The sequence below is a fragment of the Suricata suricatta genome, chromosome 12, assembly GCF_006229205.1.
Source record: "Suricata suricatta isolate VVHF042 chromosome 12, meerkat_22Aug2017_6uvM2_HiC, whole genome shotgun sequence".
Lineage (NCBI taxonomy): Eukaryota > Metazoa > Chordata > Mammalia > Carnivora > Herpestidae > Suricata > Suricata suricatta.
The window spans coordinates 18,020,555-18,047,521 of NC_043711.1; the positions used below are offsets into that span (position 1 = coordinate 18,020,555).

General features: G+C 45.2%; 1 protein-coding gene across 4 annotated transcripts in view; it reads right to left on the minus strand.

The window, feature by feature from the left end:
- Positions 1-26,967, minus strand: part of USP4 (ubiquitin specific peptidase 4) — a 46,941-nt gene that overhangs the window by 14,022 nt on the left and 5,952 nt on the right. For 2 of the 4 annotated variants that reach the window (XM_029919206.1, XM_029919208.1), the window contains exons 3-13: positions 22,882-23,012; positions 21,610-21,736; positions 20,866-21,011; positions 20,683-20,744; positions 10,821-10,961; positions 9,871-9,988; positions 7,916-8,089; positions 5,182-5,340; positions 4,080-4,304; positions 3,083-3,166; positions 2,089-2,183 (exon numbers count right to left, since the gene is read on the minus strand). In XM_029919206.1, the coding sequence (XP_029775066.1) occupies positions 2,089-2,183; positions 3,083-3,166; positions 4,080-4,304; positions 5,182-5,340; positions 7,916-8,089; positions 9,871-9,988; positions 10,821-10,961; positions 20,683-20,744; positions 20,866-21,011; positions 21,610-21,736; positions 22,882-23,012 (1,462 nt within the window). Of the gene's footprint in view, positions 1-428; positions 526-2,088; positions 2,184-3,082; positions 3,167-4,079; positions 4,305-5,181; positions 5,341-7,915; positions 8,090-9,870; positions 9,989-10,820; positions 10,962-20,682; positions 20,745-20,865; positions 21,012-21,609; positions 21,737-22,881; positions 23,013-26,967 lie in introns of all 4 variants that reach the window. The other 2 variants (XM_029919209.1, XM_029919207.1) reach the window with 2 other exon arrangements.

A 26,967-nucleotide genomic window follows, 5' to 3' on the forward strand; every position in this document is an offset into this window, starting at 1 on the left:
ACTGTCAGCAAAATGTGAACCTATACAACCCAGGACTTGGGAATAACGTGATTCTCCTTCCCCCAACCATGGCCTCAACTCTGTGGTCCTTTGAATGGGACTCAACACAGATGACAGCTGTCATCCGGACCATCGCTGCAGACACAAAGGCGCAGGGGGCAGGGGGGTGCCTGGCCACCAAGTGCATCTTCTGTCACCAAGGAGCTCAACTTTTAAAGCGTTTAATAAAACCAAATATTGTACAAAAATGTATACCTAGAATATTACGCAAAGGTTTTTTCTTTCAAACGAGGAAGCAAATTTATAAAACTAATTGTCATCTTTGTTCAAAAACATTGAAGTAAAAGAATCATTTAATTTTTTAAAAATTAGAGATAACCAAAGAAAATGCTAAATACAAATCAATGATTTTGAAAAATGTGTCTTACTTAGTGAGTACATGGGATTGAGGAGATTTATAGATGTTTTATCCTGGAACAGATGTTACCAAAATTGCTGGCAACCGACTGTAGTCTTTCCCTCTTCCTACAGGGGGAGACACAAACTTACTGATTCAATTTTTGAAAACTATAAACACAAACACACACACACACACACAACCCTCCCCAGATGCCTGGCAAACAGTCCTAAATGACGTATGTGTAAGAGGAGTTCTAAGGAAAACTCACAAAAATGTCCAAGGTGTGCTCTAGGTAAGAGGCCCGCGGTCCAGCATTGGGGTCAAGAACCAGGTCTTGGAGTGAGGCTGGCCCAAATTCCAGGCCTGTCGCTGTCACCTTCTGGATGCTATAATGGCGCCAAGTGCTCCCTTCTGAGTCCGCTTACTCAGTGAACAAGTCCAACTCTAGTGCAGCGGCGTGAATTCAAGGACTCAGCGGCACAGTGTGCTGCCCGCTCAAGTAACATTAGTGCCACCAGTGTGTTTTCATGACAATTACCAATTAATCTTTAAAACAATTTGCTTCCTGATGGCACTCAAGCCCTCTGTAAATTCCTTTGCCAGTGGAGGTTAGTCAAGCTTCCCACAGGGCAACGCCCCAGTTCCTCTGAGCTCGGGTGTGTACAAACATTAGTTTCCAGAATTGAGGGGAGATGCCTGCTGTTAAGGACTTGGGGTCAGAACAGGACTCGGGGTCAGAAACGGACTCGGGATCAGCCTGATGCCGAACTGGCTTTGTCAAGTAAGCAAAGACGGCTGACGGGGAGGCAGCTTGTGCAAGTGGGCAGAACTAGAATCTTGGGTGTGGTCAACAACTACTCCTTTTAGAGTGATCTGGAAGTCACAGGCCCAAAAACTTAAAAGGGAAGGAAATGCTTCCTTCATGTACTGCAATCCTCAACCAAAACAAAAATGAAAACAAATCCTAAAAACCTTTCTCAGCAGAGGCGAGTTCCCTAGCGAGAGGGAATGAGGAAGAAACAGCACGGGTGTGGTCCACATTCGCGCTTCCCCGAGCAAGTAAGTGGCTGTCAGGGAGCGCAGGCAAGCTCACATTCCACTGCACCCGACCCGGGAGAGGGACACACACAAAATTACAGGGAGTGCTCTTGAAGTAAGAGGACCTGAGGGGCTAAAGAGATCACTGGAGCTGGTACTATACTGACCCCACATGGATGAGAAAACAGTCTCAGAGCTTACAGGATATCAGAGCAGAAAAAGGCTGTTTCTGTCAACCCTCCTGCCATTCTGAGACGGCACCTGCCCAAGGACACTGCCTACACCACATCCCTTCCCTCATCTTCCTGCAGCCCCCTGTACGGCTGTGACTCTTCTTGAGAAAGGCATTTCTGACATCAGGACCACCTGTAGAACCAGTAAATAGGCCCTCTTAACAGGTAGCAACTGTTGACAAAAGACTACGTCCATGCTGAAGAGAGTTATCTGGAATGCCTAGCTCAGAAGGGCCAGGAAGTGCTTAGCAGTGATGGCTACCCACAATTCCCTTTAACACCCCATCCCTTGGCACGAGGAGTCAGGGCAATCCACATGAGCAACAACTACCAGATCTTCTGCTCTGGAGACACCTACAAGGCAAAGCTCCTAGAATATTTCCTTTGAGCCTGCAGCAGAAACCACTGAGTACTCACACAAAAATGTCATCCCGAGGCATGATGTGGTTTAAACCTTCATCCATTTGGAAAATTTTGTGGAACCGGTGATTATATACATCTGTGACCACCATCTAAAAATCAACAGTAACAGAAAGATTACAGGATGGATAAGCACTCTACATAAAACCCCAGAAGCAAATGAAAACGATGTGCTGCCGGAGTGTTGCCTCCAGAGAGACCGCCACACAACCAGCCCCAGAGTCAGGGGCCAAGGCCCAAGGGAGAACAGCACGACTGCCACCAGCAGAGAACCCGCTGGTTAACATTTGTCCTGAGGGTTATGATGGGATCTGACAAGTGGCAGAAATGGGGGTGGGGGGGAGTGAGTGTTGATCAGAGACTGGTAGTCATCCAGAAGTCTCTGGGGTGTCTGCCAGGGCCAGAAGTCCCCAAACCATCCTCAGCACATAGCTAACCACACCAAACCCCAACTGTGCAAGTGCCTAGAACCAGCAGGGCTACGAGGGGAGTGGGGCTGACAAGAGCACTGACCAGGGCTGGAACAAGGGAGGGACTTGGAGCATGGAGGATGGGGGAGGGGATCTTCACTTTCCCCACCTCCGCACAAGGCCAGTTTCAGCAGAAAGCGCAGCATGGGCAGCTGCTTCCTATCAGGAACATCACAAAGTCACTTTACAGACTCATGGAGTTCAGTGTAGGGAAGAAACTGTAGTTTCTCATACCAAAGAAGAGGTCACGTAGGCAAGGGCAGCAAAGCTGAGAGCAGAGCCCTACTCCTGGCCTTCTGACCGTGGCTAGTATGACCTCACTGGAGGGAGGACAGCGTTCCTGTGGCTGAAGGGAGTCTCAGCCATAGTGTACACAGTGAGCCGGAGCTTTCCAGATATAATCACATTTGTGCTGGCCAATAAAAACTACCCCCTAAAAATGGCTACAAGTTTGAAAATACACTCCAAAGGACTAGAAAGTAGCCCAAGGAGGCTGAGTGCCACCGACCACCCTGCCTTACGTTTTCCGCAGCAATGCCAGACAGCCTGGAGAGAGCCTCGCACAGGTCAGACACGGCTCCCATCAACGGCACAACCACGCGGTACTGCAGAAAGAGAGATGGGAGGGGTGACAAGAGCGTTCGACAAAGGGTGGGCGGTGAGCTGGGAGGAGCAGGCAACACAGGTCGTCTGAGATGACCTCCCAGAAACAGTGTACATGAGGTCAGGGCCCAGATGAGTCATCAGAAGAGCCAACAGGCAAGTCTTCTGCCTCAGTGCTTGCCTCTCTATTCAGGCGGCAGCACAGGGGCCCACCCATCTCTTACCCTCCTAAATACTGTTTTGTTTCATTCCTAAAGTTTGCTTCCTTTAAGGAATTGTTAAAAACTATACAACTGCCGGGGCCCCTGGGTGGCTCAGTCGGTTAAGTGTCTGGCTTCAGCTCAGGTCATGATCTCACGGTTCATGGGTTCTAGCCCCGCATCGGGCTCTGTGCTGACAGCTAGCTCAGAGCCTAGAGCCTGCTTCAGGTTCTGTATCTCCCTTTCTCTGAGCCTCCCCTGCTTGTACTGTCTCTGTCTCTCAAAAATGAATAAAAAACATTAAAAAAATATATATATATATATATATACATATACAACTGCCAGGTCATGTCATCTTTAAGAGGTGAAGAAACCAGAGCCAGAAGACTAGGCAGTATAGTCACTCAGTGAGCCACCAGTGAGGTGGGACACTAAGACCTGCTGTCACTCCACTCGCGCAGCCTTCTGTTCTAGCAAGGCTCTCCTCGCTGACTGGCCAAGACGTGCCCTGCAGTTGCTTCCCAGCACTCCGATGCAAGGACCACTTAGCACATCAGTCATGCTACCGTAGCTGCACGAATGGAGCATGGGGGAAAAGTGACAGAGAAGCCCGGAGCACCTTCACAATCTTCCCTGAATGATACGGGATTACACAAGGGTCTGATGAAGGGGGCACACGCCCAGGCAAGTGCCACGGGGATTCAGACGTTCTCACCTGAGTAGGTCTACAGCAAGGGTCAGCAGGAACCAGGAAGACCTCCATAACTCTATCTTTCTTCAGGGGCAGTGGGAGAGTTAAATAGCAAAATGGGTCAAAGGTCACAGAAACCTTAGCGCATTCTGGGCAAACCAAAGTAGATTTGAAGAGACCATGAAACGTGTCCACAATCACAGAGTCATTCCTCAACCTGTGATTTTCCCAGGCTTCCTTTGCCACCACCTGGAAAGAGAAAGATAAACAAGATATTCTCAACACACCCGAGTCATTTATCCCTTCATCCAGAACAATCCACAGCAGAATCTGAGATGGACTGTGAGGTAGTCTCTCTAGCACAGGCCATCCACGGCGTGGACTGCTCTCGGTGCACCATACAACCACGGGACAGCTCTATGCCCAATCCCACACTTAACAACGTCTTCACTCAGGATCGATGGGCACCCAGGCATCTGTGTATCCTCTGATGGGAGACAGACAGCCCTGAGAACGCTGTGGACAAACGGACCTGACTGGGGCAAGGATTGCCTCCTTTAAGGTTTTCAAAGATCCCAAGTCCCTTCAGTGAGGTTTTAATTTATACTATAATTCAGCTAACTCATGGTTTTTCCCTTCAAGATATAAATGCTACTTTCAAGTTTTCGTATAATGAATCCCAATGTGATAGGGTAACTTAAATACTAAATTCCATTTTCACAGATCAGAAAACGGAGCCAAGAAGTCAGTGCTCTAATAATGTTAGTTACAAACTATTTTAATTATTATATACGTATTTTAATAAGGGCAGTAATAATCTGAAGGCCCATACTACATGCACTTTACAGTTTTCAGAATGCCCTAGTCTCTGGTTCAGCAATGAAATTATACTAACAAACTGATTCTCACTTAAAGAAGCCCAAGCCGGAGAATCAGGAGTACTAGAGGTAGTCTCTTTCTGACCTGGAGCGCATTACTCTACCACAGCCTGTGTCCACGTCATCAACAGCAAGAGGCAACCAGGGTCCTGGCACCAATACTCAAAGACCAAAAGAATGTTCCTGCAACTTTCAGAAGGAGGCAACTTCTATGAATTACTATTGCTCAAAAATCTTCAGTATCCTACCGCATCTGGCCGCCCATTGGCATCCTTCAGCTCCAGGTAGGGCTTCTTCTTTACTCGGTTCAGATCTTCGTGCAATCCATCTAGAAGAAAGGCTAACAACTCCTGAGAGTCTTGTTGCTGGTAGCCAGAAAACTGAGGGGCAAAACGTCCCACTTGGGTCTGCAACAAAAGCAATCACATCAGAAGGCATAAGATTTAAACCAGTAAAGTCAGATGGGAAATTGCCATCCAAAATAACTTTGCAGGAGCACCCGGGTGGCTCAGGTGGTTGAACATCCAACTTTGGGTTGGGTCATGATCTCCTGGTTCATGAGTCTCAGCCCCACATCCAGCTCCATAGTGTGGAGCCTTCTTGGGATTCTCTCTCCCTCCCTCTCTGCCTGTCCCTGACTCATATGTGTGCCCCACCCACTTCACTCTCAAAATAAATAACCTGGAAAAAAATACTAACTTTGCAAGGACACGTGGTAAGGGAGAACATCATCTGGTTGAGTGGCTCAATTAATTCATGAGCCTAAAGGAGGCCAATAGTTCTCACCAGAGAGAGACGGCTCAGATCCAAAGCCAGGAGTACAGGGGATCTGACACCTGGGCACTATCCTAAAAGAAGAGTGAAGGGTGGCATCCTGAGCGCCACACCTCGTAACTACTGACACAAATCCCTCTCCTACTTCCTTCTTTGGTTCAGAGTCTCCGTGAAAACTTTACTAATGGTATCTACATCAGCCAGAGGAAGCCTCCTGTACCTAACAGCCCTTCTATCCTTAAATAACTGTCTGCCATGTATCGCTTTATACCCATTATCTTCAAGAGCGTGGTCCCCAACTAGCACCACTAGCATCACCTGGGAGCTTGTTAGAAATGCACATTCTTGGGCCCAACCCGGATCTATAGAATTAGAAACTTTGGGGATAGGTCCAGTATCTGTATTTTATTTATTTTTCTTTAAGTTTATTTATTTATTTTGAGAGAGACAGAGACAGTGTGAGTGGGGAGGGGGAGGAAAAGGGAGACAGAACCTCACATAGGCTCCACACTGCCAGCACACAGCCTGATATGGGGTTAATATCCATGAAGCTGGGGGCGCCTGGGTGGCTCAGTCGGTTAAGCGTCCGACTTTGGCTCAGGTCATGGTCTCACAGTCCGTGGGTTGGAGCCCTGCGTCAGGCTCTGTGCTGACAGCTCAGAGCCTAAAGCCTGTGTCAGATTCTGTGTCTCCCTCTCTCTCTGCCCCTCCCTCACTTGCTCTGTCTCTGTCTCTCAAAATAAAATAAAGACATTAAAAAAAAAAAAACAAAGGGGCGCCTGGGTGGCTCAGTCAGTTAAGCGCCTGGCTTCTGGCTTCGGCTCAGGTCATGATCTCATGGTTCGTGGGTTTGAGCCCCACATCAGGCTCTGTGCTGACAACTAGCTCAGGGCCTGTAGCCTGCTTTGGATTCTGTGTCTCCCTCTCTCTCTGACCCTCCCTTGCTTGTGCTGTCTCTCTCTGTGTCTCAAAAATAAAAACATAAAAACATAAAAAAAAAAAAAAACAACCCACGAAGCTATAAGATCATGACCTGAACCAAAACCAAGAGTCGAATGCTTAACACTTAACGGACTGAGCCGCTCAGGTATCCCCATAGTCTGTATGTTAACAAGCCCTTCCAGAGGTTCTGATGAATCCTATAGTTGGAGAACCAATGTTGCTCTCCAACTGCGTTGCACATACCACAGCCACTGGGTGTATATGACTATTTAAATTAAAATGAAATACAATTAAAAAATCCAGTTTCTTGTTCACACTAACCATATTTCAAGTGGCTAGTGGCTACCATAATAGACAGTGAAGAGAGACAAAATGTCCATCATTGAGGAAACTCTACACTACCCCTAATATACCTAAATACCATCTGCCAATTGTTTATTTACAAGAGCTTGAGCCTAATGTATTGTCACCAATTCCAGTCTCTTTATGACTTTATGGTATATGAATAGTAATTTATATGTATTTCTCAGGGATTAATGTGACTATGGAGGTAAAAAGAATTAGTCTGCAATTTCAATAAACGGTCTAAGATTTAAATTTTCTCACTGAGCTAAGGTGCTGCTTTGCCTCTTTGAACAAAAAACATGCCTATCTTTTTCTACCATGTGCTTCATGAAGGCTCCTTGACCCTGGTGGTATAGGCTAAATAGGATTTCTCATATTTCAAAATATGAAGGCAAGGCCCCTCCCCTCAACAGGAAAAAACATTTAAGGTGAAGGAAGGCCCAAGTTGATCCAAGAGCCCACTGCAAGTCACCCAATCTCCCTCGCTGAGGGATCCAAGTGAGAACTGCCTCTCACACCACATTCCACAAATATCAACCCAGTTCCTGACTTAGGGGCCCAACTCAGCCCACAGTGGGTATAGGTTCCAGGCTCAGAGAACCCGGGAATACCCTTCAGATAATGCTGGAAACAAAACTGAATTGTTATGGTCTGGCTTATTACGATGTTACCTATATAAAGACTGGCACCACAGAATACAGCATAGATGACTTTGGAAGTAGCCCCAGCTCAGGGTAGCGGGCTGAGGCCACTTAAGTACCTGCACACTGAATGACTCAACAACAGAAAAGGCGGCTCTTATCATGTGGGGCTTTTAGTCCCAGACCCCATCTTTACCCCAAAATGCAACTGGAATGCCTCATTCACACACTAAACCACTCTCCCCAAAATAGAAAAAAAGAAACATATACAGCAACCTACTTTGAACATGCGAGGTGCCACATGAGCGTCCCTTCCAGACCACATCTGTTTAATGAGCTCTGCGTAGGCTTCTGCAATTTCCCCTTTCATTCCCAGCGGATTGTCTCTGTTGATCTCAGCCTCATACTCATCTTTGAGAAAGTAGTCAGTCAGTGGTGCGGTGTTGCTCAAGCACTGAAAGAGAACATGATCAGAGCTCACACCCCTTATGGAGAACACACAGAGAGAAAGATAAACCAAGTTCTCAAGGGTGAATGAGGGTCACCTCCAACAAAATGAAGTTCTTAGTAGATTCTCTGCAAGGCTCACGATAGTAAGGCACAGCCTCCCACAAGTCTTAGCTGGTGGCCTGTCTTGCAGCTAACCTCCCAAGGATATAGTCTTGGAGCTTACACTCTGCCCTAAGAACGTCTCTGAAATAACTAAAATAACTACCCGAGGGCAAAAGCTGTGTACTCAAGTGCCTGACATGGAATAGTCCTCTATTCAGTGAAGGACGGTAAGTTGCTGGGGTTTTTTTTAATTAAAATTTTTTTACTGTTTTATTTATTTTTGAGGATGGTAAGTTTTAACATAATCTTTTTAAGATAATTTTTTTTAATTAGAACTGATTAGGAGGGGCGCCTGGGTGGCTCAGTTGGTTAAGTGTCCAATTTCAGCTCAGGTCATGATCTCAAGGTTCATGAGTTCCATCCCTGTGTCAGGATCCGTGCTGACAGCTCAGAGCCTAAAGCCTGCTTCAAATTCTTTGTCTCCCTCTCTCTGCCCCTCCCTCACTCATATTCTGTCTCTTTCTCTCTCTCAAAAATAAACAAACATTGAAGAAAATAATAATGGATTAGCACATTCTACTGTCTCGTGGGAAGATAATAATCTGAAGGCAAAATATTTTACTAGAGCTAAAACAGTATGGAGGAAAACGAGAGCGTAGAAAAAAACAAAAACTACTATCGCTGTGCATGTGTTCATACTAATTTTATCTCTTCAAATTCAAAAATTGAGTTTGATCAAATGTTTTTGTCTACACCTATTGAGATTTCTCCTTTAGGCTAAGTGAAACACATTAACTTTTCAGGTCTCATACCAACCTAGTTCTGCTCTTACAAACTCTACTTGTTCTACCATTTTCATCCAGATATTGTTGAATTTGATTTGCTAAAATTTTATTTACATTATTTGTGTCTATAGTTATGAGATATGACCATCTAAAATTTTCCTTTTTTAAAAACTCCTTGTCAGGGCACCTGGCTATCTTAGTTGGTGAAACTTGCAACTCTTAATCTCAAGGTTGTGAATTCAAGTCCCATGTTGGGTATACAGACCACTTAAAAATAAAATCTTTAAGGGGCACCTGGGTGGCTCAGTCGGTTAAGTGTCTGAGTCTGGATTTCGGCTCAGGTCATGATCTCAAGGGTCATGAGTTCAAGCCCCACATGGGGCTCTGTGCTGACAGTATGGAGACTGCTGGAGACTCTCTCTCTCTCTCTTCCCCTTCCCCACTCATGCACACACTTGCATTCTGTCTCTTGAAAATAAATAAACGTTTTAAGATAAATAGATAAATAAAGGGGCGCCTGGGTGGCTCAGTCGGTTAAGCGTCTGACTTCGGCTCAGGTCACAATCTCACGGTTTGTGGGTTCTAGCCCCGTGAGGGGCTCTGTGCTGACAGCTAGCTCAGAGCCTGCAGCCTGTCTTCAGATTCTGTGTCTCCCTCTCTCTCTGTCCACCCCCTGCTCATGCTGCCATTCTCTCTCTCTCACTTTGGGGCCATTAACACTGATGAGGCCCTTCTGTACAAAGGGTGGGAGGTACCCCGACAGGGATCCCTGAAGAATTAACAAAGGGTAGGTAGGGACTCCTGGGAAAGGATCCTCCCAACATTTTAGCATGCCTTTCTTGACCAAGCCTCAGTCCTGTGAAGAAGCAGTGTTATTGAGATGGTAGTTCCCCTCTACCTGTAAAGCAGAGTTCATGAAGCAAGTGTTCCCAAGGTTTCCCAGTCCGCAGAGCCCAGGCTGTATGTGAGGCGATGGGGACTCCTGACAATTATACGAAGAAGAGAAGGCAGATCCACTGGAAAACACAACCCACAACAGCAATAAAAGCGAGTGCTATACACATGCCCTCAGGATACCTTTTGGGGCTCCTCCAGGGCCTCTAGAATTCTTATCTGGAAATAGCCCCATGATACAAGTTCTTTCTACTCCCCTCGCCAGCCCTCTAGCCACACCCCTTCACCCACCCCTGCCCTTGATTTGAGATGAGGCCAGGTTACCACCTGCTACATCCTTAAGGGGAGAAATGCTGTCTGAGTTCTCTCAGGCTTTTGGCAAATGCTAACTGTGTATCCCTCTAGAAGACTAACTGCCATGTGACTTCAGGGAAGAACATGTGGTTGCCAAGATCAGAAGGTCACACTTGCCACCACCCACCAGGCCACACTCGGTGCTGACTGTGCCTGAGTGTTCATGCATTACTCTCTCGCCTCACCCTCCTCCTCCACTCTATCTGTGCTGTGTGGCAGCGCTCCTGAGATGCTTGCACAAAGGATCGCAGCCATCTAGAGGGGAAAGAGGCAGGGCTCTCCCACAGCGGAGAACGACTCCCTCACAGCTCTTCTGCTATATGGCCAACCCATCCCTTCACAGACAAAAGCAGTGACTCCCCAGGACCACCAGTGACTTAGGCTGTGGGCAAAACACCAGCTCATAGAAGGACAAGCAACGTAAGTGAGAACTAGGAGGCACACACTATGGTGGGTATGAAATAGAGCGAGAAACCACATGCAGCACATCCCCACGGGGAACCCAATCCCACCGTGCTTCGTGTGGCAGCAGAGCTCTCCAGGCAGAGCCTGGGAAAGGACTCAGAGGGAGGGAAGCAAAGTGAAAGCGCCTGCTCTTACCCCCTGCTGACACCGGAACTGTGCATCCCAGAGGTGTTAGTGCTATCACCATTTGCAATGGGAGAGGCAGACACTGAGGAATAGGGACTTGCTGATGATGTTGGAGAGGTAGGAAAATTTCTGCTAGGTGCAGTGCTTGATCTGGGAGAGAGAAGCAGAGACAATGCTACTGACTTTCTGCAGAAAGCAAGCCCTACTGAATGCCTTAGGTCTCTTCTTAAGAAATAAATGTTCTCCACATTCAGTTATTTAAAATAAACTGCAAAAGGGCCACTTTCGTATTACATCAAGATAAATTTTATCTAAGTGAGAGTCAAGAAATTAATTGGCTTTCCCGGTCTCATTCATCCTCATGGTCACCCACTGACTCTCTTAGGAGGATAAACAAGAAGGTTGACCTTTAGGGCATCCTGGTTTGATTTATAAATCATAAGCTTCCCTGAACTTTAAGAGTTACCAGTGAAAGAGACAGAAAAATGGGAATAAGGGATAAATATCCCCAAAAATGAACAGCTGGCTATAAATACATAGGTAAATATAGTTTACATATGTAAATATGTATATAAAGATGTATGTAAATAAATATGAACAGGAAAATGACAATTTGGTTTCACTTCGCTATTCAAGGAGAATTGCTTTTGCTTCCTCAAATTTACCAAATGTGAGCAACCTCTCTGTTTCAAAGGCTGGTCTAATATGTTTCAATGTTTTTCACAGCATCTTGTTTTTAGATTTATACTAACTTTCAGAATAATTAATTCAAGGGCTAACTTTCCTAAATATTAAATTGGTATGAGGTTTTTTCTACTAAAATCTGTATAAGAACATATAACTGCAGTGTTGTTTTTTTTTAAAGATTTTTTTTAATGTTTTATTTATTTTTGATACAGAGAGAGAGACAAAGCATGAGAGGGGGAGGGTCAGAGAGAGAAGGAGACACAGAACTGGAAGCAGGCTCCAGGCTCTGAGCTAGCGGTCAGCACAGAGCCTGATGCGGGGCTCGAACCCATGACTGTGAGATCTGACCTGAGCCGAAGCCGGAGGCTTAACCGACTGAGCCACCCAGGCGCCCCCATAACTGCAGTGTTTTGAATATGTACAAATGTGATTTTCCTTCTAGGTTTGGGGCTATTTTTAGACTACAGAAAATGATTACGATATGCCCCAGCAAAGAGTCCAACCTCAAGGGATCTGATCTCACCCAGGTTCCCCTCAAGAAGAAAGCGAAACACGGCAGCAGAGATAAAGAGATAATGAGGAGTGATCCTGTACCCGCACCTGCAGTGCAGAGACCTGAGGAAACTATCCAGGGGCCTAAAGGGGCCTCAGGAACGGAGTCCTGCTCCACATTCTGAGGTCACAGTGAGGGAGAGGGAAAGAGGGCTCCCCGGCCTCTCACCTCCCCATAGGGAAATGCACCTTCTCTAATCCTGAAGAGCATCGGCTTCACAGAGCCTCATCCTCATGCTGCACAGAAGCCCAAGAACTCAGGTAGCTCATTAAGTGAGAATGGGCAGGGCCAAGGGCACTCTCTTCCACCAGATAAGTGACTTGAGCACATATCTGAAGCCTGGCCAATGTGATGCAGGTATTCCCAGTCTACTATGAAGGGGGAAAGTCACTACCCAAGGCCTGTCTAACATGGCACACTGTTATCTCAGGTCTGGCGACAGGTACTACAGGATAGTGAAATTCCAATTCTGAAGTGCAGAACCTCAAGGCATATAGTCTAACACTCCCCTTTTTAGTAACTGTTCACTAGTAACTTAGGCTATTTCTTTGAACTTAAAAGGGCAAAAATCCATAGAAGCCATAACCAAGACCTGTCAATTTTTTAAACAGAACATTTCTGCTTGAAATGAAAAACAAAAAAAACAAAGAAAAATTTTACTTGACATTTGTTTAAAATGTTGTATAAAATACTGTCAGTAGTTTTCAGAATAGATTCAGTTGGGGGAAAAAAATCAAATGATGAATACATAAGGATTTCTTTTTATACGCTTACAAATTTACAAACGACGAAGTTTTTATTAAACTCCACCCCTGACAGACGAAAGCAAGACCTCTGAAGAGTGACTACCCGGGAACTGCCTGGGCATTTGTCACTATGCAGCTCTAGAGTACAACCTGGGGGCACTGAAGGCTGACAAATAGGCAACTGGTGGGAAACATGACTCTCAAGTGTGGGGAATATCTGACTCTCAAGTATATACATTAGGTGAAGCAAGACTTCACTGGGTCCCATGCCACAAACACTCTAAAAACAGAGACTACAACTCCAAATAAGGATCCCTCTGCTCCTTTAAAAGATGCTGGCTAAGCCTCTGGTCTCCTAGTACCTTTCTGCTGAGATACTTCCTGCTCTTTGGCACGTCCAGTTCTTACCAATTATGACTAGAACTTGCTTTGAACCCATGACTAAGGCCCTATAGCACACCCATGCCTGCCCTCCTTGCTTGACCATGCTCTGCATGCTTCTCCATTGTTCTCCAGTCTAAGGGCTGCTCTGGGGATGAGCCCGCCCTTTAGGAGTGACCTCAAGTAGCCAGAGTCTAGCACCTGGCATTATCATTAAGGTAACAATGAACTCTTTGGCAGAATCCTAATTGCCTTCACAACAACCTAAGCTGTACTCACTCCACATCAATGCTGTTAACCCTCATCTGTGTACACCCACATCTCCACTTAAGGAACACTGGCCTCTTCTAGTTCTGGGCAGGCAGCCTTGAAAAGGGGCCATGGTGGAGAACTAATCAGGTCTTAGCAACCTCAGGCAAGTAAAGTCACAGGGAGTTAGAGAGAGAAAGAGAAGTGAGACCAGTTCTACAGAAAACCTTTGAAGCAGGAGAAAACAGTCTTAAAATGTTCAGAATATACAAGGTGGCCCACACTAATAAAAAGGGCTGAACAGAAACAATTTAGGCTGTTTTCCTGCCACAATACATGTAAAGCTGATTCTATAGGTAGGTTAAAAAAAAAAAAAAAGGATTAGGCCAATCAATGACTTCCCCTGAATAACACATTCATTTGATGTACTTTCCCATTCTCTCCACATTAACCTCTAGGTCTGCTTGACAGATGACATATTAATGAATGTGGCTGGTCTGAGAGTTTTGATTAGTGAGCTTAACCCATTTATAGTTATTCTAATCACTATTCTAGCTGGTCTTAATTCAGCCTCCTGTTTTTTCTAAAAAACAGACTTTTCAGTTGTTCTTTTCTTCCTTCTTTTTTTTTCCCCCCCTCAATTTCCCTTCTTAGGTATGGCAGTTTCCTAGCTGTCTCCTAGGGTTATGTGATTTATAATAAGAAATATATATATATTTTTTTAATGCTTATTTATTTTTCAAGACAAAGAAAGAGAGGCAGAGAGAGAGAGAGGGAGTCACAGAATCTGAAGCAGAATCTGAGCTATCAGCACAGAGCCTGACGTGGGGCTTGAACTCTAAACGGCAAGATCAGGACCTAAACCAAAGTCGGACGCTTAACTGACTGAGTCACCCAGGTGCCCCCCATAAGAAATATATTTTTGTTCTTGTTCAAAATTCCTGGTACACAGTCCCTAAAATGCTTGTAATTTACTCAGTGATAAGAGCGATGGGAGCATCTTTCATTATATTTGTGGTTTTTTTGTCCTAGGTTCCTGAAATAGCTTCAAGGTGATAATAGTGGAAGGAGTATCTGATTAATTCCAACAAGCACCTTTCAACCATACCTCAGTTTCTGCTAATGACTTGTGGAAAATCATGAAGAATGGGGGCTGGCTTCCAGGAGATCTAACCATGTTATTAAAGGGTTGGAACTTATAGCCACATACTCCCACCCTTGGGAAGGGAAGCAGGCCTGGCAATCTGAGTTCAGTTACCAATGGCCAAATGATTTAACCAATCAAGCCTACTTACGAAGACCTCCACAAAAATCCCTGAAATATGGGAATTTTGGAGAGCTTCCAGGTTGGTGAACACATGGGTGTGTTCACCTAGAAGGATGACATGTCTGAACAGGGCATAGCAGCTCTTCACTCTTTCCCTATACCCACCTGGGACCTCTTCCATCTCACTGTTCCCTGGTTATAGCCTTTTGTAACAAACTGGTCATCTAGTGAATAAACTGTTTTCCTGAGTTCTGTGAACTATTCTAGCAAATTATCAAGCCCAAGGAGGGGTCATGGGAACCCGTGATTTATAGCTGGTTGACCCAAGCACAGGTAACAACCTGGACTTAGAACTGGGATCTAAAATAGGCCAGTCTGATGGGACTGAGCCCTTAGCCTGTGGGGTCTGATGCTACCTCCAAGTAGGTAGTAGCAGAACTGAGTGAAATTGTAGAACACCTGGCTGGTGTCAGAGAACTGGATGGTTTTGGGGAAAACCCACACACATTTGGTGGCCAGAAGTACTAGTAGAGTAGACAAGAAAAAGAGGGGTTTACCTTCCCCTTTTGCCTCCCAATACGCTATTCTGTCCTCCTTTCTTAGTTTTAGAACCGCAATGATTAGCTAGACACCTGCTAAACAGCATTTCCCAGCCTCCCTTAAAGCCAGGTATGGTCTTATAATTGGCCAAAGAGATGAAAGGGGATGTTTCATGGGTGACTTCTGGGAGATTTCCTTAAGAGGGTTATGTCCCTCCCGCTTCCTCCTCCTTGTTACTTGAATACAGGTTTAACCACTGCAGCTCCAGTATTTGGACTACCTTTGAAGCAGAAGCTGCACACAGTAGGGCAACACAACAGAGAGGCTGGGTTTCTACTGATACCAGCACTGGACTACCCATCTCAGAAATTCTTTTTGGAAAGACCTCAGCATCTTATCTTTTTTCACAAACTGATTGTCTAGCCTTTCTTAATTGCCACTGAACCTTTCTTAATCAATGCGGTGTATTTCAAAGATATATATTCTATTTTGTTATTTCTGGCAGTTACTCCATTAACTTATTAGGACCTGTAACTATTTTTATCTTTCCCCATCAATCACTTAAACTTCTATCTACATTTCCCAACAAGAGAAAGAGCAGAGGACATTCCCATCTCTCTCTGCTTTTTATTGCCTCCCATTTCCTCACTTGCCTTCCATGTGAGGATTATCCAGAATTTACTTCTGGACTGCTTTTGCTATGGGTTGCTTTCTTAAATTTTTATTAAAATCTTTATCAAAATATTACATAGAGAATGCATAAACCACCAAAGTAAAAGATCAAGAAATTTTCATCAAATGAAGACATCTATATAACAAGCACCCTGACCCAGAAGCAGGGCAGCACTAGACCCCAGGGGTCCTCTTCACGCTCCCTTCAGTCACAATTCTTCCCACAGCTAACCATTACCATGACCTTGAGCACCCTAGATGAGTTCTGCCTGTTCTTAAACTTCCTATCAAGAGAATATAGTATGCCATGTTTCGTGTCTGGCTTCTCTCATTCAGCATTGTTCATGACACTCAATGTTGTGGGGGGCCCTATAGAATTCCACCATGTGACTATGCCACAATTAACCTATCCACTCTTTTTTGGTTGATGGACACCTGGGTTAACTCCAGAGAGTATGACAAGCAGGGCTGTGGTGAACATCTTTGAACTTACCTTTAAGTGAACAAGAGATGTATTTCTGTTGGCAATATGCCTAGGAGTGGATTGCTGAGTTGTAGAATATATACACAAAATTCCTTATTTAGTATGCGTTGCCAAGTCTTCTAAAACCACCCCACCAATTTATACGCCCCATCAGCAAGGTCCAACAATTTGGAGTGTTCCACACTTCAACATCATTTGGTACTACCCATCTTTCTCACTAAGCCATTCTGGTGTGTTCAGAAGTACTGGGTTGTGGTTTTAACTTGCCACCTCTGGATGACTGCTGAGGTTAACACCTCTCCATAAGCCCGCAAGCCATCCGGATATCCTCTTTTATAAAGTAACTGTTAAAAGATTTTTTGCCCCTTCTTCTAATGGAGTTGTCTAACTTTTTCTTATTGACTTGAAGGCATTTCTTCAAACTTCTGGATACAAACAATTTGTCAGACATATGTACTGCAGGTATCTTTTCTCACCCTGTGGCTAGCCTTTTTACTCTTTGATGAAAAGAAGTTATTAACTTAAAAGTTACCCCCTTTATCCATTTCCTCCTCCATGGTTTGTGGTGCTGTGTCTTTTCTCTTATGTTTTGTGTCAAAACTCTTTGCTTATTCCAAAATCACAAAGCCCTTGCTTTTCTGGCCAACAGAATACTTCCCTAGGTGTGCTCTCTCTCTCACACGTTATGGATTTTATGCAAGCGCCTGGGCTCTAACAGTATTTCCTCCAAATAGGAGTTCTGTGTGGAAAGCCTTCCAAGGTCATCTATACTAGAGAAAAAATTATTTCATCTTTACATTTAAGTAATAGTTTAGGAGGATATAAAATTCTGCTTTTAGGGGCACCTGGGTGGCTCAGTCGGTTAAGCGTCCGGCTTCGGCTCAGGTCATGATCTCACAGTTCGTGGGTTTGAGCCCCGAGTCAGACTGTGCTGACAGCTAGCTCAGAGCCTAGATCCTGCTTCAGATTCTGTATCTTCCTCTCTCTCCGACCCTCCCCTGCTCATACTGTCTCTGTCTCTCAAAAATAAATAAAAAATGTTAAAAAAATAAAAATAAATAATAAAATTCTGCTTTTAAATTTTTACTTTTAGGGCACCTGTGTGGCTTAGTTGATTAAGCATCCAACTCTTTTTTTTTTTTTTTAAATGTTTTATTTATGTTTGATACAGAGAGAGACAGGCATGAGAGGGGGAGGGGCAGAGAGAGAAGGAGACACAGAACCGGAAGCAGGCTCCAGGCTCTGAGCTAACTGTCAGCACAGAGCCTGACGCGGGGCTCGAACCCACGAACGTGAGATCTGACCTGAGCTGAAGCCGGAGGCTTAACCGACTGAGCCACCCAGGCGCCCCTAGCATCCAACTCTTAATTTTGACTCAGGTCATGATCTCACTGTGGGTTCGAGCCTCACATTGGGCCCTGCACTGACAGTGCAGAGCCTGCTTGGGATTCTCTCTCTGTCTCACTCTCTCTCTTCTCTCCCCCCCACCACTCTCTCTCTCAAAATAAATAAGCATTAAAAAATATACACATGAAAAAATAAAAATATATATATATATATATATACACGTGTGTATTTTTTTTAATAGTTTATGGTCAAATTGGTTTCCATATTGTTTGTTTTTTTAAGAAAGTTATTTTGATACTGACAAAGTATTTTTTAGATCTACTGTTGCTACTGAGAAGTTTGATACTAATCTGCTTCTTATTCCTTTGTGACTCCTTCTTTCAATAAGATTTGTAATGTTCTCTACATCTTCATTGTTAAACTTTTACTCTAGTGTATATAGATGTGGGCTTTCTTCCTTCCATCTGTTGTGTTTAGCATTCTTTAAAGTTCAGATCTTTCCTCTTTTATGATCTCTGAGAAACTCTTGGTCATTTTATCTGCAAACATTTTCTCCCCCTTGCTCCAGTCATTTTCTCTCTGCTTCTGAGATATGAATACGGACATTCTGACCCATCCTATAGCATTTTGCTTCTCCTTTATTTCATCTCTTCATCCTTCCTAATGTCTTCTAGAGTTCTTCAACTTAACCTTCCAACTCGTTCATGCAGTCTTCGGCTACATCCATTCTGCTACTCAACCCATCTCCTGAATCTTTGTTCCCAAGAATGCCTCCTTGTTCCTGTTTCACGTCCCCACCTCCTCCTTTCCTTGAGGGTACTCCTTATGCTTACTCCATCCTCCTATGAGGCTGGGAACATGAACTATGCTCCCACCAGCACAGGCTGTCAATCTGGCCATTGTCCTTTTATTCCAACTATACCGGTCAGGTTCTCATTACGGCTCCTCTGAGCTGTTCACCGGGTGAGACACACTCCTCCTCCCCTTCCCACACCTCCGCCAAGGAGCTCCTCACCTCCCCCAGAGGCACAGCTCGAATCCAGAGTCTACACCGTCAACGGGTCCTACCACCTTCCCCCCGAAACCTCCTGCTACCCCTCCTGGCACCAGCCACAAGAAATTCCTGTCAGTCTTCAACACAGCCTGCTTGTCTCAGAGCTTCCACCGGTGCTGGCGCCTCGGCCTCACAATGTTATTCTCAATAAGCACTCTGCTCGCTGCTGATTCCTTCACCTCCTTCATGACCGTGTTCAAATGGCACCTCAGTGGGGCCTGCCCACCATCCTATTTAAATCTGCCTCTTCCCAAGGCCTAGCACCAGCTGATTTTCTTCCCTGATTTTTTGCCCTTGTGAATTTTTCTTATTTGTCATTTTACTTCTCCTTGAGGATGGAAAGTTTGTTTACTGTTGTATCCTTAGTATCAGGAATAGTATCCGGTGTCATGAGAGGAGTGGGCAAGGGAGTGTACCTCAGGAACCCCACACTGGGCCCGCTGGCCACTGGACACACTTTGCCGGGAGACTCTAACCTTTAGGCAAATACAAGGAGACACTGTTCTTTTCCAAAAGCTATCCCCCTTGACTGGAATCTGGGACCTCAGGGTGTAGAAGGGATGGGGAGAAGCAGCACTGGGAAGAAAAAAAGGCAGAACTTGAACAGTCTCCCTTGACCAGTACTTCCGGCCTCTTCTTGTCAACCCTGCCTCACAGACCGGAATCTAACCACCTTCTGTCTCCCCAGGGGCTCCTCACAGTTTTTATGTTACTTTCTCTCAGTCCAGTGGCATTGCCAGTTCCAAGAAGGGAGTCAGCAGCCTAGGCTAGCCTTCTGATTACTGTTGTCACAAATTACCAAAACTTTACTGGCTTAAAACAACACAAATTTATGAATAAACTGAATTTATATATTTAAAAACACATACACACACAATGTAAATTTATTATCTTCACAATTTTGCAGGCCAGAAATCCAAAATGACTCTCACTGAGCTAAAATCAAGAGCTATGTTCTTTTGTGGAGGCTCTAGGGACTTCTCAAGGCTGCCCACATTCCCTGGCTCATGGCCAGTGAAGTCGTTCTCCCATTTCATCACATAGACTCTGCCTCTGTCCTCACATCTCCTCCTCTGACACTCCTGTCTCTCTTGTCCATGCTGTGATTACACTGGGCCCATCCAGATAATCCAGGATAATCTCCCCATCTCAAGACCCTTAATCACATCTTAATCACTTTTGCATGTAACCTAACATATTCAAAGGTTCTAGGGATTAGGTTGTGGACATGGAAATAGTCCCTGTCCAAGACCTAACTGAAGGAAGAGAGCAAAGACCAACACTGTCCCCATAACTATCAAACCACAGACACAACCCCCCCACCTTCTACCCTAAGAAAAATTCATCACTCCTCTCTGTCCCCTTCTCAGGACATGCGCAATCCCACACTGCCCACAAACCTCTCCTGAGACCGACGTGCCTGGGGTCCCACTTTAGCAGCAGAATAATTCCCCAAGTTAGCAACACTGACTTACAGCCCCATGGATAAAAAGTGGGGTGGGATCAAGCTACTACCTTCAAGTCATACAAGATCCCATGCCTGAGCCCTCTTTCCCAGCCAGGCCTCTCACCACAGGTGGTGAAAATAAACAGCCTTGATAAAAACAAAGCCACCTCTTGGCAGAGAAGCATTCCCAGATCCAGGCCCCTTCTCTTCCCTCTCTCATTCTCAACAAGGAGAGGCTCACCATCTTGTTCACATACCCTGACAGCTTTCTTCAGATGGCTGCCTAGCACGCTGCTTGCCCAAGGCCAGGGTTACAGACTCTGGTTATGAAATGGAGCCATCTGACTCCAAAAACTTTGTCTTAGCACAAGTAACTGCTTTAGGAAATGGTGTCTCTCTTACACACCTGTGTCCCCAGCCACAAGGGAGAAAAAGTTCACTTACTTTGACTGCAAAGTCTGCCTCGGCCATGTGCCATCTTCATTTTGGGGCTCAATTACTAGCACCTGAGTGAGTGAAAGGGGAAACCATATAAGGAATATGCAAAGCACCTCACTGCTGATGTGCTCAGAACCAGAGATCTGGCAGAAATGCTTGCTGGGTGGGGTGTGGCCTGAGCCCTCCTACCTGACCCTGGTACAGCCCCGCATCCTGGACAGTGTTGTCTAGCTTGCTCAGCTGCTCGTAAGTGTTGCTCATGTATTTGTTCCACAGCCGTGTTTCACGCTCAGCAGGGATATTGAACAGCTTCCGCATCTCCTTCTCGATGGTCGCTAGGGACAAGCAGAAAGATCACCCAAGGCTCTCTCCAGATGCAAGGCTGAAGGCAGCTGTACTGGGCAAATGCTCATCCTCCTTCCTGTTCAGATGGTCACAGGGAGCTTCGGACCAAAAGTTCTGACTGACCTCAGCCCCTTGGTGACTCCTAAGGCCAAACATCTTCCACAGGCATCCTCTTGCACTCACACACCTAGAAACTTTCCCTATGTTCCTCTTTCTTTGAGGATGTGGGTCCCATTTATACAGCACATCAACACAGAAAGGTAAGAACATTTACCTTTGAAGACCAATGTGGTTTCAGATACTAGCTCTGCCACTTTCTCACAGAGATTTTTTTTTTAATAAGTTACTTTAATCTCTTTGAATCTGCATTTCCTTTACCACTGTATGTCAAATGGGCAGGGGCCATGCCCAGCATTCTACAGAACATGATTAGGCTTGGTTCTCTGTAAGAGAGCAGGCTCCCACGTCAGGACTGGTAACCACAACCTGAGCCTACGTGGGTGACAATTCTGAAGCGGGTGCCTGGCTTCGCTCCCATCAGCTGCAATGCTCTGCACTCTCCCATGGGCCCCCAGCCCCGCTACTCACCAATGGTGTCTGCCTTGCTGAAATGGCAACTCAGCACATTGGTGGGGTCACTATTCTCACAGAGCTTCAGTTCCAGCAAATATACCTCCACCTTGCAGTGCTTGACAAACAGGCCATGCTCCACAACCTGCAAATAAGAGGCACAGGTGAAGGAGCAGGGGATCCACACCAGGTAGTCTTAGAAACAACAGGTTTCATCAGTGGTAAAAATGCAGAATCCATACAATTATCAGTTTCTCTAAGTGACCCGGGATCAGAAGTACAGATTTTTAAAGCCACTGGCATCCATCCTAGGAATTTAAAAACTTTTTCCCACTCATGAGAAAAAGCATCCAGATGGAACAGCACTGCACAACAGGGAAGCCGCTATTCATCTCTAAGTCAGGATCATGTCTCCGTTATAGGGTCTGTCAAACAAGAGGACTAGAGAATATAGTTAAATCCCTGCGGTAGCTGATCACTTGCCATATGGTAGCACTGCGGGCATTAGAAGACTTCTGCAGGAGACTGGCATGACCCCAAGTTTCTGATCCCTAACCCTTCTCAGGGGCCCAGGTTTCTAGCTAGAGGAAGAAGTCAGTTCTGGCCCTGAACAGCAATCCTTAGAAGCATGGCCTCAGGACTGCAGCTCTTTCCTACTCTAAGAAGGGGAACTACAAACCAGAGTGAGAAATTTACTCAGTGCCTACCTATCAGCAGGTTTGTGGTTTCCCCTCTGGTAGGACAAGCAAACAACTGTGAGAGTCAGGTGGTCTGTTTGTGATTCCCATCTCCCAGAGGGGACAGGAATCGGGTGACTATACCATAGCCTGCTTTCTCTCAAGAGGCTGTTCTCTGGCTTATACACACCTGCTTTTTGAGATACTCGACAGTGTAGCCAAAGACTCTTAAGCACAGAGGAAAAAGCAGTATCAGAAAAGTTGTAGGATAGACAGGAAGCAGTACATTACTGTAGGTCCCTATGACCCCAAGTCAACTTTCTCTCATATGGCCTTCCTGAAAGTGCTGTCATGGCACTGCGGGATACGTCCCAAGCCATTGGACAGCTCTGATATTTAGAGGCCACTCACTGTAACACCCCAAGTGAGAGCAGCCTCAGTCCACCACTCAGGATCACAATCCCCTAAAGAGACCCAGAAACAAACAAGGCCTCAAACACCTCTATTCGACCACTTCGGTGCATCCAGTACCCCAGGAAACCAACACCAGGCAGTGTCCCCCAGGAAGCACTCACAGACACTGACCAACAGCTGTGACAATTCATGTACTCACTTTTCTGACAATGGGCTGCTGGCCTTCTACACAGCCATACCAGTTGAGTAATTTATTCCAGGCCTCGGTTGGGACCAATACATAGTCCAATTCATCAATTAAATGTTCTTTCAAGGTCTGACTCTCCGGATCTGAAAAAAGAAAACAGCTCATAACTCACTGCTCTCCTCCCCAGAAATGTTTGTTTTACAGGATTCTTATGTAGTTTTCAGAAACAAGAGAATTATTTATAAGAACAGGTACAAAATTCCAAAATTCTGTCTCTGGCCATAACACAGAGCAGACCTGAAAGCCGTCTTTAGCCATGCTTTCAGAACATTTTATGATGAATGTGTACTTCTTCTGTAATTGAATGGAGAAGGAAGAATAAAAGAGAAAACCTCCAATTCACATTTTCAAAGTGCTTCCAGAGTCCACAATTAAAACTGTTAATAATGAATATTTAATATAACGTTCTTAGTGAACCTCCACTGAAATCAAATGTCTTCTCTTCAGGGTGCCTGCGTGGCTCACTTGATTAAGAGTCCGACTCTTGATTTCGGGTCAGGTCATGCTCTCACAGTTCATGAGTTCGAGCCCCACATCAGGCTGCATGCCTGCTTCGGATCCTCTCTCCCTCTTTCTCTGTCCCTCCCCTGCTCACTTGCGCACATGTGCTCTCTCTCACTCTCTCAAAATAAATTAAAAAAAAACCTTTAAAAATATATACATCATCTTCTCCTGATTTACTTTTTAATAATTTTTAAATATTTATTTATTTTCAAGAAAGAGAGAGACAGAGTGTGTGTGGGCAAGGGCCAGAGAGAGAGAGAGAGAGAGAGAGAGAAGCACAGAATCTGAAGCAGGCTCCAGGCTCAGGCTGTCAGCACAGAGCCCTGAGATCATTACCTAAGCCGAAGTCAGAAACTCAACCGACTAAGCCACCCAGGCACCCCTACTCCTGAAAGATTTACTAAGAAAGCAACAAACACATTACTAAAGTCAAATTTATTTACCAAGAGTCATTTGGTATTCTTAGTTTTCAATAGTTCAAGTCAAAACCTAGCCAGACAACCCACTATGGAGGAAGAACAAACGTAATACTCCAACATGCTAAATGCCCGCCTCACGCCTAGCACAGGCAGGCAACATGACCTGGAGTCAGAAGTGGACGTTCACAATCTGAAACCTACTCCCTCAACTGAGGACCAAGGAAGTGGATCAAGGAAGACTGGTCACCTCCCACCAAGGGAGCCTCTCTGTGCCCATCAACACCCACTCCTGTGGTAGCGAAAGCCACAAAACTGGGAAAGCAGAAGTAGCCACGATGGTGCAACTCATCTGTAACTCAAGGCAGACGATGTTAAAAACTAAAACTAAAACCTTAAGTAGCATTTGCAAGGTGACCAGGGCTTCCTATCACCCACCCCCTCGACACTAGTTTATACCCTATCCAATCAGCTCTTCTGCTTTCCTTAGAGCAAGTTTCAGATCTGGTCCACCTCTGCCTTTTTCATTTCCAAGGAAATAGGAATGGAATTAAACAGCAGTGGAGGACAAGAACACCAAGGGGAGATGGATGAATGCACAAACATGATGTAGTACACACCTACAACAGAATATTATTCAACCTTTAAAAGGGAAGGAAATTCTGACCTCACTATAAAGATGAACCCGAGAATACTATACTAAATAAAATAAAGCAGTCACAGAAAAACAAATACTGAATGATTCTATTTAAATGAGGTCTCTAGAGTAGCCAGGTTCAGACATAGAAAGCAGAATGGTGGTTGCCAGGGGTTCGGAGGAAAAGGGGCTGGGAGTTACTGCTTAATGGGTGTGGAATTTGTTTTGCAAGGTGAAAAAGTTCTGGAGATTGGCTACAAAACAATGTAAATATGCTTAATACTACCAAACTGTACACCTAAAAATGGTCAAGGTGATAAATGTTATGTCATATGCATTTTACTATAATTTAAAAAAAAAAAGGTGGACACTTCTATTTGATGAGCAACTACTTTCGACAGCAGCTCTGACATGGTCGTTAACAATGACAAACCAGGTCTTTTCTATTCAGAAACAGAAGGACGATCCACTGGTATCAGTCTGCTCGAAACAAAAGCTTCCCCTGACACTGACAACCTAAATTTCAAACTTTTCTCTGATTTATAAATTAAACCTCACAGAAGTTATTTGCTTATTGTCTTACTTGGGGAGATATGCCTTCTTCATTTCCAACACTAAGCACTGTACAGACCTGGCTATCCATACTGTGCCTAGCAACAGCCAGAAACCTTTATTTTATTTATTATTTTTTTTACATGTATTTATTTTTGAAAGACAGAGAGAGACAGAGCGTGAACAGGGGAGGGTCAGAGAAAGAGACACAGAATCTGAAGACAGGCTCCAGGTTCTGAGCTAGCAGTCTGCACAGAGCCTGACGCGGGGCTTAAACCCATGAACCCTGAGATCATGACCTGAGCCGTAGTCGGACGCTCAACTGACTGAGCCATCCAGGCGCCCCAACAGCCAGAAACCTTTAAATGTGGGAGAACATACAGCTTGCAGCAGCAGCATCCCCAAGTACATCATTTCCACAGGGCATGTTCCCCTCTAAGGCTCAGTAATGATTTTCCCAACCATGTCATTCTTGGACACGACAGTGCAAATGCAGTAAACATAACTGGAATTTCAATTTTACTTAACTGGAAATTTCAAATTTCACTTAAAACTGGATCAGTCTAAAGGTATCATGTTAAAAAATTACACAGGGTTGGGGCGCCTGGGTGGCTTAGTCAGTTAAGGGTCCGACTTTGGCCCAGGTCATGATCTCATCGTTCGTGGGTTCGAGCCCTGCGTCAGGCTCTGTGCTGACAGCTAGCTCAGAGCCTAGAGCCTGCTTCAGATTCTGTGTCTCCCTCTCTCTCTGACCCTCCCCTGCTCGTGCTGTCTCTCTCTCTCTCTCTCTAAAATAAATTAAAAAAGTAAAAAAAAAAATTTTTTTTAAATCACACTGGGATTTTGAATTGAGGATTTCGTATGAAAATTTCTTTTTTTTTTCCTAATTTTTTTTTTGGTCTTTATTTTGAGAGAGAGAGGCAGAGAGCGAGCGGGGGAGGAGCAGAGAGAAAGAGGGAGACACAGAATCTGAAACAGGCTCCAGGCTCTGAGCTGTCAGCACAGAGCCTGAGGCAGGGCTCATCCTCACAGACTGTGAGATCATGATCTGAGCTGAAGTCTGATGCTCAACTGACTGAGCCACCCACGTACCCCTAGTCTGCAAATTTCTTCAACAGAGTGGCAAATAAAGAGAGGAAAGGAGAGCACTGGCTGGCCTCAGCACAGGGATTCCACCTGGTAGACAGCAGGGGGAGAGGTGGAAATGAGAAAAGCAGTGCTCTGCAGACAACATAAACAAGGATGTGCTGTACCCCATTCTTCCCCACTTTCAAGAGCTCCGTCTAGCCACTCTCGTGCCTCTAGGTGAAAGGCAGCCCAACTGGGACTGGCAGGTGTCTGAGAGCCTCAGAACTAAGGGGGGACCCTCGATCACAAGATAGGTCACTCCTGCACTGTCAATGTTCCAAGAAGCAGGGTCTGAACAGAATGTACTTCTCACTCCCTAAGCGCACAGCAAATGTTTCAAGCCAAAGCCAGAAGATGTCAAATTGGGGGACCATGGAAAAAATGGCTACCTTTAGCTGAAAATCATCCAAAATGACTTCAGAGAGCCCCTCCAGCCCTAGGATTCTTAGCACCAGTACTCTTAAAAGCATTAAGGAATCTATTTATGGGGCACATGGTGGCTTAGTTGGTTGAGCATCCAACTTCAGCTCAGGTCATGATCTTACTGTTCCCAAGTCTGAGCCCCATGTCAGGCTCTGTGTCCAGCTCAGAGCCTGGACCCTGCTTTAGAGTCTGTCTCCCTCTTTGTCTCCGCCTCTTCCCCTCTCATGCTTGCACTCTCTCTCTCAAAAATAAACATTAAAAAAATATATTTTTAAAAAAAGGGCGGGGGGGGCGCTTGGGTGACTCAGTCAGTTGAACATCCTCCTTTGAGCCCTGCATTGGGCTCTCTATTGTCAGTGCAGAGCCTGCTTTGTATCT